This window comes from Mercenaria mercenaria, chromosome 5 (genome assembly GCF_021730395.1).
Source record: "Mercenaria mercenaria strain notata chromosome 5, MADL_Memer_1, whole genome shotgun sequence".
Taxonomy (NCBI): Eukaryota; Metazoa; Mollusca; class Bivalvia; order Venerida; family Veneridae; genus Mercenaria; species Mercenaria mercenaria.
Genome location: NC_069365.1, coordinates 38,927,707 through 38,945,963, shown reverse-complemented (window position 1 = coordinate 38,945,963; position 18,257 = coordinate 38,927,707). Strand labels below are relative to the sequence as shown.

At 35.3% G+C, this 18,257-nt stretch overlaps 1 protein-coding gene across 1 annotated transcript in view; it reads left to right on the top strand.

The window, feature by feature from the left end:
* Positions 1–18,257, top strand: part of LOC128557299 (solute carrier family 4 member 11-like) — a 56,971-nt gene that overhangs the window by 21,576 nt on the left and 17,138 nt on the right. The window contains exons 3-5 of the mRNA XM_053544549.1: positions 45–236; positions 2,130–2,214; positions 15,691–15,813. Of these exons, the coding sequence (XP_053400524.1) occupies positions 45–236; positions 2,130–2,214; positions 15,691–15,813 (400 nt within the window). The remainder of the gene's footprint in view (positions 1–44; positions 237–2,129; positions 2,215–15,690; positions 15,814–18,257) is intronic.

Below are 18,257 nucleotides of genomic sequence, written 5' to 3'. Positions count from 1 at the left end.
TATCTTGATAACTGTTTCATGGTCAGTTCTATTTATGTTTATAGAAAAGCACGAAGAATGATTTAGAGACAGGCAGAACATTCTCAACAATATTCTCAGATCCTGACCACAGAACGCAGCTCTTAGATTGCCATACAGAGGAAGAGTTTAAGAAAGTTCTCGCTGACAATACAAACGCAATGATGGAACGAATGCATCATGTTGAAGAAAAAGTGCCAACATTTGATAATGAAAAGGTATGAAGCAGTCAGTTTGAAGTTGAATTATGCTACAAAGGTAGTGGACCAGTTACGACTGTATTGCAATGGTGGCCATTTTGGTCACAGTGGCATCATGGTTCTTTCTTTATTACTGGCCAAATTGTGTTTTGATAAATCTATGAATAACAACTATGATCAGGCAGGTCAAAATATATTTTACAGTATTTTTAAAGAGGCATTGTGCTTTAAACTTTTGAGAATTGCAGGTAAGTTGAAAGACTTTTACTCTTGAGTCAGCTTGCACTCCCAAAGAATTTTAAAGTTGTTAAATTTACCTTAACTAAAATGTATTCCTTGGAATCATTTAATTTTTAGGCTGGAACATTCATGGTTATGGCTTAGATTCTTATTTCTTTGGGATATAAATTCGTGGAGTTTGACATGATGCAAATTTACTTTTTTGTTGGGATTAATTTCTGCTGAGTGCCACAACCATGAAATTCTTGAAAAGTTTTGTTCCCCATGAATATTTATGATTTCGCAGTAAACCAATGTTCATAGATGTAACATCAAAGGAGAAATGCATTTTTTTCCACTGCAAAATATTACTTGCGTAAAGCATAAAGAAGTATCACTGCATTTTTTTTAATTAGGTAAATTTGTTTTGTTAACCGTTTGGCAATCATTTAAAGGGTTTTAGTAAACATTTTATCCTTTGTGGTGCTCAGGCACATAATGCAACACTTTCATGAATTGCAAAAGCAATGAAATTTATTTGATTTATTTGTTCTAACTTCTTTGAAGAAACAGATTTGCTTTGAAGTAGCTGATAATAAAATTCTGACACTTTAATTATCTATTTCACTCATCATGTGTTTCCAATGCAAATCCCTGGAAAATCTGAAATTGTAGCAAACAACTGGTAGCAGTGGAGTGCTTAAAGGTTATTTTATGAAAAATGTTTTGTTTTTGTTAGATCTTCTAGAGATGTGGGAGGGATGGATAGGTATATACTGGTGCTAAGTTGACATTACTGTGCAGAGCTGCCAACAACTTGTGGATTGAGGGCTGGGCCTATGAGAGAGCCCCCACAATGAAGCTATAAAAAAGTTGGGAAAGGAGTGTTGGGGGCGGGGAGGGAACTTTTTTGTTGTGCATCAGTGCGTACAACTTATAATCTTTACTCTGTACTTGTGTTGCTTCAAATTAAATGCAGAAAAAAATAGTAAACAAACTTAATATGAAGTTGGAAAATCATCTAATAATTATAATCATGATATGCACCCACTATTCAGGAGGTGGTATCAGGGGTAAAAAAATTAGACGTTATAAAAGTTTTTTTGTGTTTAGTAAGTTCGATAAAGGTTAAAATTAATATTACATCTTATGGTTCTGTTCAAACAACAGAATAAGTTTGTTCATGTGTTTGCAGGATCACCATATACCAGTCATTCAGTATACAATGATTACTTCAGGAAGGCCATTTTGACACTAACCTGAGATATAATTTTGTTTGAAGATAGAAGATTTTTGATCACATTTCATGTCTTTTAAAGACTGTACATGAGAGACGGACAAAAACATTTTGTATACTGTGTAAGGCTGAGTTTAGGGAGCTGAAAAAAAATACAGAAAAGCATAAAGGAAGTGGAAAGCTGGTGATAAGATTTTGTATAAAGATTGCAAATTTCATGGAAATAGTGGTGCAATGGGGTGTGATCTCACCAATGCAGTACAGTCCCCTGATTTGGCAGCCTTGCAGTTTTTCTGCATTTTAAAACAAATTCTTTGTCTCAGTAAGTCAATAACAAATTGCCATATGATTGAGATGAAGTGAATTCAGACTAATTACATTTGTTCCAATCAAGTGACAGTGATTATTGGTCCCATGGAAATATTTTGAGAGAATCTTTTGTTTTTATTTAACAGGAGAAGAAGTGCTGTCGATTTATGACTGGAGTTGTTGGGGATCTGAAGAGGAGGATTCCACATTATTGGTCTGACTACAAAGATGGTAGGTTCACTAATACAGTCACACCTGTATATGAAGGCCTGTCTTTAAAAGGAGACCAAACTTCAGTCTCTCATAATGGATAAACTTGTTTTTTTGCATAGAATAGGGGAGAAAAAAAAGGTAAATTTCAAGCCAGGTTATATAGTTGTGTCCTTTATCATGACCCTGCTGAAGAAATAGGGGTAAATTGCTTTGCGCATCTCGGTAGAGTCAACCATTCCCGCTCAATAACTTGAGTACTACAGGACCCAGAACTTTCAAACTTGATAGCATGATTGGGAATCGATAGGTCAATGTCAGAGGGGCCTGAACCTTTAAAATGGTTTCTGCTCAATAACGAGCACCACTTGACCCAAAACCTTCAAACTTAATAGCATGATTGGGCCTATGAATTGAATGATCCCTATTATTTTGGGGATCAGTAAGTGAAAGGTGATGGTCACAGAGACATGAACATTTAAAATTCCTGCACCGTAACTTGAGAACCCCCTGACCCAGAACCTTCAAACTGGACTGCATGATAAGGCTTATGAAGTAAATGATCCTTATTGCTTTGGGGGTCAGTAAGTCAAAGGTCAAGGTCACAGGGGCCGGAACCTGGAAAACGGTTCCGGCTCAATAACTTGAGCACCAATTGACCCAGACCCTTCACACTTGATAGCATGATTGGGCCTGTGAAGTAAATGACCCCTAATATTTTTGGGATCAATAAGTGAAAGGTCATGTTCACAGGGACCTGAACATTCAAAAATATTCCTGCACCGTAACTTGAGAATCACTTGACCAAGAACCTTCAAACTGGACAGCATGATTGGGCTTATAAAATGAATAACCCCTATTGTTTTTTTTCTGGTCAGTAAGTTAATGGTCAAGGTCACAGAGGCCAGAACCTTGAAAACGGTTCCAGCTCAATAATCCAGTATCTTCAAACTTTATAGCATGATTGGGCTTATGAAGTAGATGACCCCCAATTGTTTTGGGGTTAGTAGGTCAAAGGTCATGGTCATAGTAATCACGCAACTGAAAATAGAACAACCCATAATGGGGGCACACATGTTTTACAAATGGCTCTTGATCAGAGATGGTGTTTATTCGGTGTTGGTCTTTTAATGCAAGGTTTAAGGAGGTAGGTTACCTTCGTATTTGTATGTGCGCATGTCCAACCGGAAGCTAACGTGACGATTTACGACGACGTTTACGACAAACTAAATGTATTTGTATATTCATTCTTCTGAAAACAAATCATGAACCTGTCTTCGATCTGATGCTTTATGGTTTAATAATGCAGAAATAATGAATGAATTGCCGCAGAAACGCTTCAAAACAATGTTGCCTTAAAATGACGTCATTGACGTCATGACGTTACGTGTCAGTTACCGCGCAAAATTAATAGCTTTTATCTTGAAAGTACGTAATTCTGTGCATTTTCTTTATTTTAACTATTTTCAAATAACCATTATTTGCTGAAATATTTTTTATGAGTCTTTCGCTCTGAAAAATAATCAATATTTTGCTTCTTTTATGTAGTTATATTGAAATGTTATGCGGAATGTAAGAAAATGGATGATGATAAGCAATGTTATTTGGATATAGTTGGGTGAAAGGTTACTTGTTACGGTCATTTTCAAATAGAAAATCTAGCAGTTTGATTTGTAATACCTATTTTCAGGTTCCGTTGATAATTTGTTACTTATGTACTAAAACTAAGATATAAAATTGTTCAAATTTCAGTAGAAAATTGTGGTTTCTTGAATTGAATTTATGTTACCATGGAAACGAAGCCCGTGACCTATGTATCTAAATGTAAAATTTAAAAGCGTTGACACTGGTCTATTTAAGAAACACGGCTTCGGCTTTTTGTTTTCATTTCAACAATATCCATGAGAATAATAGCAGCATGCTGGACGATTTTTCCATGAAAAATTCCGGACGAAGGGTACTGCTGTAAGTATTCTAAGCTGTAAAATTTGTTTGAATAAATGCAAATAACACGAAAATATAACTTACGTCAGAAATAATATGTTTTAAAGCTACATCAACTAGAAAGATAATCTTATTCAATACTTTTTATAAGAAATTACGACAAAAATCAAGATATAAGCTATTTTAAACATCCTTGTTGCCATGGTTACTTTAAACTTTAAGAAAAATAGGGTACCATGTAAAGTGCTTGGTATTTTGCTTATAATATTACCCAAATATTCCATGTTGGTCATTAACAGAATGGCACGGAAGCCGTCGAAAACCCCTATTTTTATACATAGTTGTTTAAAAATGAGAGAAAATGCGTTACCATGGAAACACGAGCCCCGCGACATATACATTTTAAGCTTATATTAGAAAGCTAACGTGCATATTAGTAAAAATATCAATTATGCAGACTTCTACGGATATCAATGAAATTAAAATACACTGAAAAGTGTTAAATATCCGTATTTTCCGTCTTCTTTCAATATGAAATACCTTTGGAGGGTCATGTTCTTCAAACCTGGATAAAAAATGAACTTGAAGGGACAGAGACAAACGAAATTGAGATTGTAGCAGTTAAAACTTCATATTACACGAAATACAAAAGAATGATGCGGTTCAACTAATTTGAATTTACCCTTGTAACAAGGTAACCTACCTCCTTAACTGTACAAAAATGTTTTATCTTCCAATGGCCGCAAGAGGTGATGGCTGCTGTATTGTCTATCACAGGCAGTTTTTTATGCAACCAAAGGGGGGCATTTTTTTCTTCTTTCTTTCTATGCTTATGTGAAGTACAAGTGATGAAGCTCCTTCTCAATTTTAAATACCATTTCCTTAAATGGTATGTGTGATAAAAAAGATGTGTTATTTGCAATATTGAAATTTAATTACTGCTTTAATTTGATACTACCAGCAGTTATGAATAATGCGCAAGCATTAATTTGCGGTCTGGTGGAAATACATATGTTTTGTTTACAACAATAAAACATCTGTGAAGGTCGATTCCAAGGACTCTGTTGCAGAATCTTGGATTACATCAATACAATAAAATGAGAAATGATACTCTCTCTAAATCATTCTTTATTGCTCTGTCATATTTTAATGATCACAAGCCTTCCTAACTCTTCTGTTTTATTGTTATATCATACCATAGTGTATGATCATAGAAATGGAGACAATTTGATTTTTTATGCATTTGAGTGGAGGTATTATGCTGCGGAGCTGGTATCCATCCATTCTTCTGTTAGTGATTTTGTTTCTGTTCAGTAACTCTATAGGTTTATGATCCTCAAACTTAATGTGCACATTGCTCATGGGCTGTGGATGAGGTTAAGGTCGTGGTTATTGTTAGTACAAAGTTTCTGCTCAATATCTTGAGATTGCATTGACCTACAGTTCTCATACTTGGCAAGCATATAGTTTATATGCAGTAGATGGCTACTTTTTTTTTTTTGTTGGAAGGAGGGGGAGGGGTGTCAAAGGTCAAGGTCACAATGAAAGTGCAAAACTCTTTCCTGTCAGTATTTTGAGAATAACATGACCTACAACCCTCAAAGTTGGCAGGTACATCACCAGTGGGCAGTGAATTGCCTCCATTCATTTTAGGTCAGTGGGTAAAGGTCACAGTGACCAATTACACATGAAGAACAGCCATCATATACCCTTCATGATTTTGAAGTTTCCTAGTCAAAGTTTATGGTCACTGTCTTGCTAAATGTTATGATACCATGTAATTATGCTGGTCATCTGTCCGTCTGTTTGAAATTTAGTTACTGCTTAATAACCACACAGTGCTTTAACCTATGATGCTCAGAATTGATCTGTAGACGCATTACTTTGCGTACAGCAGTGCTTTTGTTTTGGGCATGCTATTACACAAGCTACAAGCTGTACAAAGAAACAGTTCTGTAATCTATTGTTTTCTGAGCAGGTAAGAATTACAATTATGTATATGAAGACTAACTTGTGTGACAGGAAAAGCCGTACCGGCGACAGTAACCATCAGAGCAAATCAACACCCTTTACAATATTTACAAATTTATTTACAAAATATGATTATTAACAATGAATAGATGATATGAAAAAAAAACTGATTATAAGAAAGAAAAAAACAGAAAGTTCAGTATCTCTAGATACAAAAGTTCTTATAGTTCCATTCTAATCTGACGTGACACAGGTCTTTAATTTAATTGTGAACTTTAAGTAGCACAAACAATATATGACAACATATCTTCTAGTCCCTTTAAACCGTGAATACGTTGATTCCGTATTGGCTCCCTATGGTGGTAGGTGATTGCATCCCTGAGCTGACTTCAGAGGATAACAAAAATCAGCGTCTTTGCGGTTTACGGCACAACCATGGGACGTAAGCTCTGCGCTGGGAATATCACATCCAGGCAAGTGAAGACAAGTGAACCTCGGGCATTGTACTTCCGGGTTATGACATCACCAGGAAATCGTCTGGCGGAAGAAGCTAAAATATATAACATATGGTAAGCACCATAGCAAAACAAATAAGTCAGGGCATAAAACTGCTCCTTTGGGTACACCATACCTCCGTAGGCTCCCATAAATAATACGTGCTACTTATACAAAATATATGTGCTACTAAGTTCATACGTCACGTTATTAAAATACGTCACTAATTACTTCCATTATTACAAAAATTACTTACTTAAAAGACTAAAGTTAAAGTATGAAATGATATGAAAAGTATATGATGAAACATTATAGATACGGACATGATAAACTGCAGCTATTATTTACAACTACAAATTAACAAAATTCAATGCAAATCAAACATTATATCTTAGTTGGCATCCATATAATATCTAATGCCAAACACTAAACGGACATTAATTAGATGTGCTATAGACTGGCACACAATTACAAATTACAATAATATATTACATACATGGTACTAGACTTGCCATATAGATTTATACATAACAATACAATGCAGTAATGGCGTTCCATAATTAACAAAATGTTTGACATAAGTTTTTGAAACAGTGCTTTACAATTATCACGATACAAATTTCAGAATAAATCTAACATCTTATATAAACGAAACGTTTTAGATTCCTCTTTCTAAATAATTTACAAAAGTCTGAAAAATTTAATAAATTATCCTGACATACCGAAACTAGCCAAAATCATATGCCGAAAAGTAAATGCCACAGAATTCTGTAGAATGAACAAAAATTTACCAAATAAAAATCATAATGCAAAAATCATACAAAAATCTAACAAATGAATTCCTTACCTCGATCGAGTATAAATTTCTAGCAAGAAAATAATTCAGACATAGATTCGTCTATAATGTCGGAAGGTGGTGTGCGCAAGGTATATCTAGTCCAGTCTATTTAAAGGATAATGTCCCGCCAAATACTAAATTTCATGGGATTCACGGCTAAGCCGTGGATCGACTCCAACTATTTGTGTTTCCACATGATTCACGATATAGCCGGGAAATCTAACTACTTTGGCGCGGAATTAAATTGACAATTTGAGGCCCATTATAGTGGTTTTGGGGATAAAAACATAAATTACTGAAGTTTATAAAGTATCAACTTTCTTATTACTGAACAGAATTTAATGAAATTTACATGGAAATTTAAGTTATGAAATACAGAAAAATATGAGAGGTATTTTATGCGTGAAATCTAACATTTACCTCAATAACTCAAAAATTTACAAAAAGATGATGCAATACCTGCATTTACACTACAGATAAAATAAGGCCCGTATGTCAATTTTAGTCTAGTCCAAATTTCAATAAATGTGAGAGGTACAGGCATTTTGTTAGTATTTAGTCCCATATACTTTTTTAGTATAATTTGGGTATGCTGAATTCAAAAATATATGTTGGCCATCTGACAAATGATTTTTTATAGGTCAAAATGGCGGAAAACAAAATGGCCGCCAAATTATGATATTTCTAATAGAAATGGGTAATATTATTACAATTATCCAGAAATATGTGGGTTTCTTTGTTAGTATTTGGTCCCATATACTTTTTTAGTATAATTTGGGTATGCTGAATTCAAAAATTTATATTGGCCAGCTGACAAATGATTTTTTATAGGTTAAAATGGCGGAAAACAAAATGGCCGCCAAATTATGATATTTCTAATAGAAATGGGTAATATTATTACAATTATCCAGAAATATGTGGGTCTCTTTATCAAAGTGATGTGTAACATAGTAACAAATGAAAGAAACAACACTCTTGTTCAAAAATAAATACTTTTTAATCCAAATGTGTGCTCTGTTCAGAGAAAAAAAAGCTTAAAAAAAAACTTTTAACTTGATTATTTTTATATTATTCAACTCAAATTGGTTATATTTGCAAAGCTATTTTTGATACAGTACACTAATTTTTTAATGTTTTGAATCAGTTTACAGTTTAACTGTTTATCATATAATTATTTCAAAATCATATAGATTGAAATATTTGAACCTTAAGGTATGCGTTCACAGTCCCATTTCATATGTTAATTTACTGCCTCGAGTTCATACAGCTGGTAATGCTTTTATCGCATTAACATATATCTGTGCATAAAAGCCCAGTCTTTTTACATCTACATCTGAGAGTCCTACATCCAGATGCACACTTGAAAGCAATGAACTCCATACATGCTTGAGGAATCGGATCACAGGTAAGAAGAACTGGCTTAAGTGTGTCATCTGCCACCTACCATCCCGTGTCAGTAGGTGCAGGCAGATCTGGATTAGGAACAGTTGCTTGGTTCCATACCAGAGCTTGATAATGAGCTCTTTTAATGTGAAATGAGCAAGCATCACTGGTTGGGGGCATGTGTTCAGGACTTGTAGACCTGCCAAACATAACATTTCGAGCACTGTCAGTACTAACAGTATCTTGGCCACACATCTTGCAAATAAAGTATTCACAGTTTTTCATTACTTCATCAGACAGTTGTCCATATCCGAGACATTCTATCAGTTTTACATTGCCTATAATGACCTTAAATGCAGATCTTTTAGAGATTCCACACACATACGATGTTGTGTCACAGCCAATGAGTGCATGGAAGGCAAGTAAATTTCTACGTAACTCTTCTGTTATTGATAATTTATCTAACACTGTGTTGACTTGAATGTATTTTCGTTTTTTTGCTGTTCCATCCATCATCCATACTGTTGCATTTATTTCCTGCAGATGGCACAGTAAGAGCAAAAACACATCAGTGTCTCTGGCAGAAACAACAACAGTGTTGAAACTTGATCGTTTACTGCAGTGAACAGCATGAAGAATGATTCTTGTGTCAGCTTCCTCATGTTTAGCCTTTAATTCATCCAAATTTAGGTCACTGACATTGCTTTCAACAATGTCTTCTTCCTGAAAGCCACCACCAACAACCAATGTCTTTTCAGTAGGGGCTTGCATGATCAGCTCCTCTGATAAAAATCTAGCCAGGTCAATTTTATTTGCAGGAAGTGCTAAAAAGTTACTCCAGACTTTTGGTAACGGTACATCCCTACTTTCAATTACTCTCCTCACTGGTTGATATGTCCTTGTGCGTTGTTTCCTGGTGTTTGATTTTATTGAGTGATGCCTATATCGGTCAAACACTACATCTATTCTTTCATACTTTTTTCCTTTGTTTAAAACTGCAGCAACAAATAAATCAGCATACTGACCAAATGTTGTTTCTCCTTCTATTTTCAGACTTTGTACTAAAGCTTGGCCATCGACAATATATGCAGACTTTCCTTGTATGTTTATTCGGTCACTCATCTCAATATCCTTGACAAGCTCATCCAGCAATATGGATTGTTTGCCCGTTTTGAGAGTTCCATTGGTTTCGGAAATGGAAACTGGAACTGGCAACAGTTCATGTTTTAGTATTTCCTCCATATTAACATCTCTGCCTGCCTTATATGCTGTCACTAAACGATGTAGTGTATTTTGATCTGCTCTTAATATTTTGCCCTTTTCAACTGTTGACTTCGATGCTTTATCACTGATGTACAAAGAAGCAAATGTAGATGGATTATTCTTTTTGACTGTATCACGTAGCTGAACTTTTGATACATTATCACTGTTTTCAAACTGTAGTCTCTCTCTTACAAAACAATCAAGTTTTTCCTGGCCAAATTGCAGGGCAGACAGTAGAGACTTTTCTATGGTATCAGTTACTATGTCTTTAGTTGCTACATTCAGCAAACTTTCACCTTGCAGATGTGGATCAGCCACATTATATCTTTGTAATACATTTAGAACTGCTTCTTCAGCTTGCTGGTCCACAGCTTGCCTGCTCTTTGATTTTTCCTTATGCACAAGTATGTCTTCGTCATTGACTTTTTACATACACTTGGTAAGAAGGCTTATATGAGACTTCAGGTTGTACGATAAAGACCATCTAGTCAAAGCTGTAGGGGTTCTTGATATACCAATTATTCCTTCACCTTTCTTCCCAGTTGAATTCAGCCATTCTTGACTTTGATCAGGATCCACCTGATTGAATTTTGAGTTTGACCTCTTAACAACAAAGTTGCCATTTCTGAACTCTTGCAACACTTCTTGAGGAAGCTGATGTGCATCTGCCAGATAGACAGTTCCCCAACGTGCATAATTCGTATGATCATACCTATGAAATAAAGGGAGCATGCACCGAAACGCATATAGGTATAGATCCCAAAGACCATCCCTTACAGCTCGCGTGAACATCAGAAGCACTGAAACCATTTCCAGGTATGCCCACCAAAACTGGAAGTTAGGATTTTGATCATTCTTTACAAAATCGTCAAGGTGGCTTCTGAAGTTGTCATTTTGCAATTCAGCTACAAGCTTTTCTACGCTCCCAGAATACTTCACTTCCATTAATTTCCCATGCAAGTTAATGTCTCTTTCTTCAATGTAATTCAGTAATTGTGGAAGAAACAATGTCCAGAGAGCCTGTGTTGTTATCTTGTGAGCCACCATTCCTCTGTTGTAGTGCTTTTCTGCCAAGACCTGATATGCGGCTATAGGACCCAGAACATTGGATTCAACCCATATTTCATGTAAACCTGACCCTTTCATATGGTCACCTATTACTTTCAGATAGTTCATTGATATATGCAAACCACCCATTCTAGGTATAAGCTTGTCCCTGTATGCAGGCACTGCCCATTTCAAATCCATTAGCTTAAAGTAAAGAGCCTGGTCTACAGTTATAACTGTATGTGACTGCCCCAGCCTTTCTGATATATGCATACACTTCTGACAACAGTGTTTAATGTGTCGATATCATGGGCTGGTGCTTGTATAATCGGCATGTATCCAACTTTTGTCATATTTGAGTCAGTTCTACAGATAGACTGGTTGAAAGATGACCAGGTTGGACGAGTATCTGCATTATTCCGAAATAGATGGAATGCCATATCAAGGGCTCTTGCTTGTATATAAAGCTAGCTTTAACAGATACTTTTTACTAAACGTATCACAAATATTAAAAGTTAAAATAAATGCAATTTCACCAAATATTAAAATTTAACGATGTATATGAAACAAAGCATTTCTAAAATTTTATAGAAAAAAATACATATAAATTTTTCCTACCTGCAAACTATCCTGCAAAACGCAGTGATTCCATGAAGTATTCTTGACACCTCTAAAACCGTAATGACCACAAAAGAGTGTGTCCTTGTCAGAATTAATGTGGATTAATTAACAGGTAAAGCATTCCAGAGTGTTTAGATAAGGACTTTACAATAACATGATCAGACTCAGATCATTATTGTAATTGTTTATATAAATTAAGTTCACATTAGCCATAATCTTAATCCCTGTCACACTTAATTTTCACCAATTATTATGATGCTTAGGTATTAAAAAGTTTATTGTTCAATAAAATCTTACAAGGATTACATAATGTTATACATGTTATTTTTTTCTCTATTAAAGACAATGTTATGTTAATTTTTAAAAGTTTTAATTTCTCCATTATTTTTGTCTTAAATGATTTTTCTAAAAAATGCATTTCATCAAAAGTATTATTTTCTTTTTGACAAAATTCCAGCAGAAGCTTTTAATCTTTTAATCTTATACATATTCTCATTTTTTTTCTATTCTATGAATGACGTTGAATATTTCTAAAAAATTAAAATGTCTTCAAATTCCCCTTTTTGAGCCCCTGAAGTACAAATTTTTAACTTGTAAAATAGTTTACTGATAAATATTAACTCAATTATACTAAAATATGAAACAATATTTTCAAACATATCTAAAGATAAACATTTGTATCATAAAATAATATCAATGGAAATAAAAATTGTAAAAACAGTGGTCATTTTTGCCCCTATTTTTAACCCTTTCAGAGGCATTTGCCAGATGGCCAACATATATTTTTGGATTCAGCATACCCAAAATATGTTAAAAAAGTATGTTGGACCAAATACTAACAAAATGCTCGTAACTTCTTAAATAAGCATATATCTGCAAAATCGGACTAGACTATTTGTGACAACTTGGGTAATGAAATAACTGGTCTAGTTAACAGATAATCTGTTAGAGGATATTTTGGCCGTCAAGACATGTTATTTGTGTGGTTTATATAGGGAGGTGGTCTTGAGTACAAGTTTGACTGTTAATGGCTTTTCTTTTAGCTAAGTGTATGGTATTAAAACAAATTTATAGGTGGTGTTTTTTCAGCAGTTGGTCTCTGGATCTCTGTAAATTATAGGTAATTACTTGGGTTAAAAACAAACAAGATCATCATCTTGTCCTGTAATGAACAGTTGAAAATAACATTCCCCATTATTTTCTGGTAATGACATGGTCATATCTTTCAATGTCCACTTCATACCCTATCATTTACTTGGGTGTATTGCTGTAAGGGAGAACTTCATTTTCCAGAAAGTTTAGATTATTCGTAAAGTTGTCCTATAAAATACTTCAGACTAGATCTGGATTCCCTTTTGAACGATTAAGTACAGTCAAACATGTCAATAAGGACATGTCCTAGGAGTGTGGAAATGCGGTCTTTAGGTTCAGAAGAGGTAAATATCTAGCAAAAACATATAAATTAGAGAGAAAAAACTCGTGGTCTGCAGAACCAGGTGGTATTGTTCACAAATGGTCCAAGTTAATACAGGGTCCAAAACCCTGCTCCAAGTTAATACAGGGTCCAAAACCCTGTCTGCTGAGGTCAAATATAAATAGAGGATATAAGAAAACAAAGGTCCAGTCAAAATTGTAAACACAAAGCTACAAATTCATGACTTGTCTGTAATAGGAACACACACCAGATTTATATCAATTAATGGGCTATTTTAGTAGCCATTTATTGTAGTAGTACAATGCTGTGGGGGAGATCTTCATTTCCATAAACATAATGTATAGATTGTTGGTTAATTTCCTTTAGGAACAGATAGAGATCAGTTGATCAGATCAAGGCAAAAGTAAATAAAAGGGTAAACAATCTGCTCCACACCTACATCATCGTTACATGTTGTCATCTCCTTACATCTGAAATGTTGTTATCAGAAATAATATGATATCCCTTTTGGGCTAAAAAAAAATTGTATCATCTCTTTAAGTCAGGAATAAACATTGCCATATTGGTAATAGGTCTTAAATTATGTGATCATCTCTTTAGGTTGGAAATAAATTTATCAGTAACTTTAGTCTTTGTTTGGAAATAAATTTAGCAGTACCTTTAGTCTGAAAAATTTGATCATCCATCATGTCTTGGATAATTCATTTGTCTCATTAGGTCTGAAATAATGCTATCATCTCTATAGAACATTGGAAAATATCATCTCCTCAGGTCTGAAGTGCTGTGATAATTTTTTTAGGTCTGAAATTAGGTTATGATCTTCTTAGGCCTTAGATGATATTATGATCTTTCTTGGGCTGAAGTTATGTTATCGTCTCCTTCAGTCTAAAATGGTGGGATTGCTCTGAAATATTTCAACATCTCCTTCACCTTGAAATAGTACAATAGTCCAGAAATATTGTGGTCAACTCCTTTAGTCTGAAATAATGTTACCATATTTGGCCTTGAATTATGTGAGTTATAAATTCCTTGGGTCTAAAAGTATGATAAACTCATTTGATCTGAAATGATTTTATCATCTCCATAGGTCTGAAATAATGTGGTCATCTCCATATATATATTGTGATCATTTCCGTAGGTCTGAAATAATGTGATCATCTGCATAGGTCTGAAATATTGTGGTCATCTCCATAGGTCTGAAATAATAAGATCATTTCCGTAGGTCTGAAATAATGTGATCATCTGCATAGGTCTGAAATGTTGTGATCATCTGCATAGGTCTGAAATAATAAGATCATTTCCGTAGGTCTGAAATAATGTAATCATCTGCGTAGGTCTGAAATAATAAGATCATTTCCGTAGGTCTGAAATAATGTGATCATCTGCGTAGGTCTGAAATATTGTGATCATCTGCATAGGTCTGAAATATTGTGATCATCTCCGTAGGTCTGAAATAATAAGATCATTTCAGTAGGTCTGAAATAATGTGATCATCTGCGTAGGTCTGAAATATTGTGATCAGCTGCATAGGTCTGAAATATTGTGATCATCTCCATAGGTCTGAAATATTGTGATCATTTCCATAGGTCTGAAATAATGTGATCATCTCTGCAGATCTGAAATGATGTGATCATCTCCATAGATCTGAAATATTGTGATCATTTCCGTAGGTCTGAAATAATGTGATCATCTGCATAGGTCTGAAATAATGTGATCATCTCCGTAGGTCTGAAATAATGTGATCATCTCTGTAGGTATAAATTATGTGATCATCTCCTTAGTTCTGAAATAATGTGATCATCTCTGTAGGTCTGAAATATTGTGATCATCTCCATAGGTCTGAAATAATGTGATATTCTCTGTAGGTCTGAAATAGTGCAATAGGTCTGAAGTTCATTATCAAGATCTCAATATTTTGGTGCATTATCAAGACATGCGTGGATTGTGATTTAAAAATGGTGCAACATTCTAAGCTTTTGCTGACTTAAAGCTGTAAAAAAACTGCAAGTTTCCACCAAAAGATATCTCTTGACTTTAATTAACAGAAATTCAATGTAATTAAAATTTTCCCATCATTATAAAAGTCCCGAAGAAATAAGATTAATGAAGTGAGCTTTAGGTGGCATTTAATTCAAACTTGTAATGTTTACATCATTGTATATGATTGGTTTGGTTTTGTTGTAGATATTTTTATGCTTTACCATTAACCCTTAGCCTGCTGCAAGTGATTCTGCCATTGCAACCAGTGCAGACCAAGATCAGCCTGCACATCCATGCAGTCTGGTCATTGCCTGCACTGTTCGCCATTCAGTCAGTATCTTTTTGGTGAGCATCCCTGTTAACAGTTACTGGTACTGTTCAAATTTTACTGTCCGAATTGACAAGTTCATTATAGAATTTTAGCAGGGTAAAGGTTATAGTGCATTCAGAATAATTCTTACTTCATCAGCTTAAAGTTGTGTTAAGATATGGGTAAGATAAATTATGACTATATTTACAGGTGTTGTTGGACCAAAGTCTATACAGAAGACACTATCTACGACTTTCTTCCTGTACTTTGCCTGCCTCATGCCTTCCATTGCATTTGGTGTACTCAATAGTGAAAATACTTACGGATCTCTCAGTAAGTTACAAAACCTTTATGTCTGGTCTTTTTGTTCACAGATAAACTGGTAATATACTTTCTGTACATATATTTTTATACGCCCGTAGTGACGTATTTTGTTATGACGCCAGTGTCCATCCATCCATTAGCAATTTCGTGTCCGCTCTGTAACTCTTGAACCCCTTGAATGATTTCAAAGAAACTTGACACAAATGTTCACCACATTGAAACAACGTGCAGAGCACATGTTTTGGATGGCGCACTTCAAGGGCAAGGTCACACTTAGGGGTCAGAGGTCATACCTTTGGGCATATATTGCTCCACTTTGCGGTGCTCTTGTTTATATTATGTCTTTTACATTTTCAGCTCACCTGAGCACGAAGTGCTCAAGGTGAGGTATTGTGACTGGTCATTGACCAGCGTCGTCCGTCATCCGTCAACTGTGAACACTCTAGAGGCTACAGTTGTGACCCGATCTTTATGAAACTTGGTCAGATTGTTTATCTTGATGATTTCTAGGTCAAGTTCAAAACTGGGTCATGTGGGGTCAAATACTAGGTCAGTAGGCCAGATTATAGGAAAAGCTTTTGAACACTCTTATAGGCCGCAGTTGTGACCCAGTCTTTATGGAACTTGGTCAGAATGTTTGTCTTGATGATCTCTAGGTCAAGTTTGAAATTGGGTCATGTGGGGTCAAAAACTAGGTCAGTAGGTCAGATCAAAGGAAAAGCTTGTGAACACTCTTAGAGACCACAGTTTTAATTCAATCTTTATGAAACTTGATCAGAATGTTTGTCTTGATGATCTCTAGTTCACGTTTTAATCTGGGTCATGTGGGATCAAAAGCTAGGTCACCCAGTTAAATCAAAGGAAAAGCTTGTGAACACTCTAGAGGCCACAGTTGTGACTCAATCTTTTTGAAATTTAGTCAGAATGTTTGTCTTAATGATCTCCAGGCCAAGTTCAAAACTAGGTCAGTAGGTCGGATCAAAGGAAAATCTTGTTAACATTCTAGAGACCACAATTTGAGTTTCAAAATCATGAGAATTGGTCAGAATGTTTGTCTTGATGACCTCTAGGTCAAGATCAAATCTGGGTCATGTAGGGTCAAAAACTAGGTCACCCGGTCAGATCAAAGGAAAAGCTTGTGAACATTCTAGAGGCCACACATTTGTGACTCAATCTTTATGAAACTTTGTCAGAATGTTTGTCATAATGATCTCTAGGCTCAGGTGGAAATATGGTCATGTGGGGTCAAAAACTAGGTCACTATGTCAGATCAAAGGAAAATCTTGTTAACACTTAGAGTCCACAGTTTAAGTTTGGAACTCATGAGAATTGGTCAGAATGTTTGTCTTGATGACCTCTAGGTCAGGTTTGAATCACGGTCATATGGGGTCAAAAACTAGGTCATCCGGTCAAATCAAAGGAAAATCTTGATAACACTCCAGAGTCCATGTATATGATCCTATCTTCATGAAACTAGGTCAAAATGATGAACTTGATGATCTTTAGCTCAAGTTTGAATCTGGATCATCTGGGCTCAAAAACTAGGTCACCTGTTAAAATCAAAGAAAAACCCTGTGCATGCAACAGGGGCTGCATTTTTCATTTGATGTGCATGAAACTTGGTCAGAATGTTTGTCTGCATGAAATCTGGGCCATGTGGGTCAAAAACTAGGTCACTAGGTCAAATCAAAGAAAATGCTTGTTTACACTGACTCAAACGGCCATGCTTTTTGGTCCAATCTTAACGAAAATTGGTCAGAATATTTGTCTCAATGAAATCACTAGGTAAAACACGTTTACATGATTATGGTGTATTACTCAGGTGAGCAACCTAGGGCCATGTTGGCTCTCTTGTTATACTTTCCAGATACAAAGTATATGTGCCAATAATGAAATCATGCATGTTCCGTCATTCGCCCATTAGTTGGAAGACATGTCTCCAAAACCATTTATTGGATTTTCAAATAACTACCAGCAAATGTTAACCAATATAAAAAGATGAGAATCAAGCGTCCCCCAGGTCATTAGGTCCAAGGTCAGGGTCATACTTGGAAGTTAAGATTAGATAGCTTTTAACTGATGGAAGGATTTTCATAAAACTTATACCAGTTGTTAGCCTCATCAAGACAATATGTAGAGCTCATGATCCAGGCTTCTAGGTCCAATGTCAAGGTCTTACGTTGAGAGCTTGATTTCTTGTCTGCACCATATCTTCTAAACGGCTGGAAGTATTTTCATCAAGCTGGTTTAGTTGTTTCCCTTATTAGGATTTGCAGAGCCCATGACCCAGGTGGCAAGGTCAGTAGTCAACTTGGAGGTCAAAGGTTGAATAGCTTTAGTTTTAGCTCATGTCTGCGTCTGAAAAGTTTTGCATGTATGCAGGTTTCTCAACAAGTACTTTGTCAATGCTTTCAAACTTCACACATATCTTTGTCTTCATGAGATAACCTCGC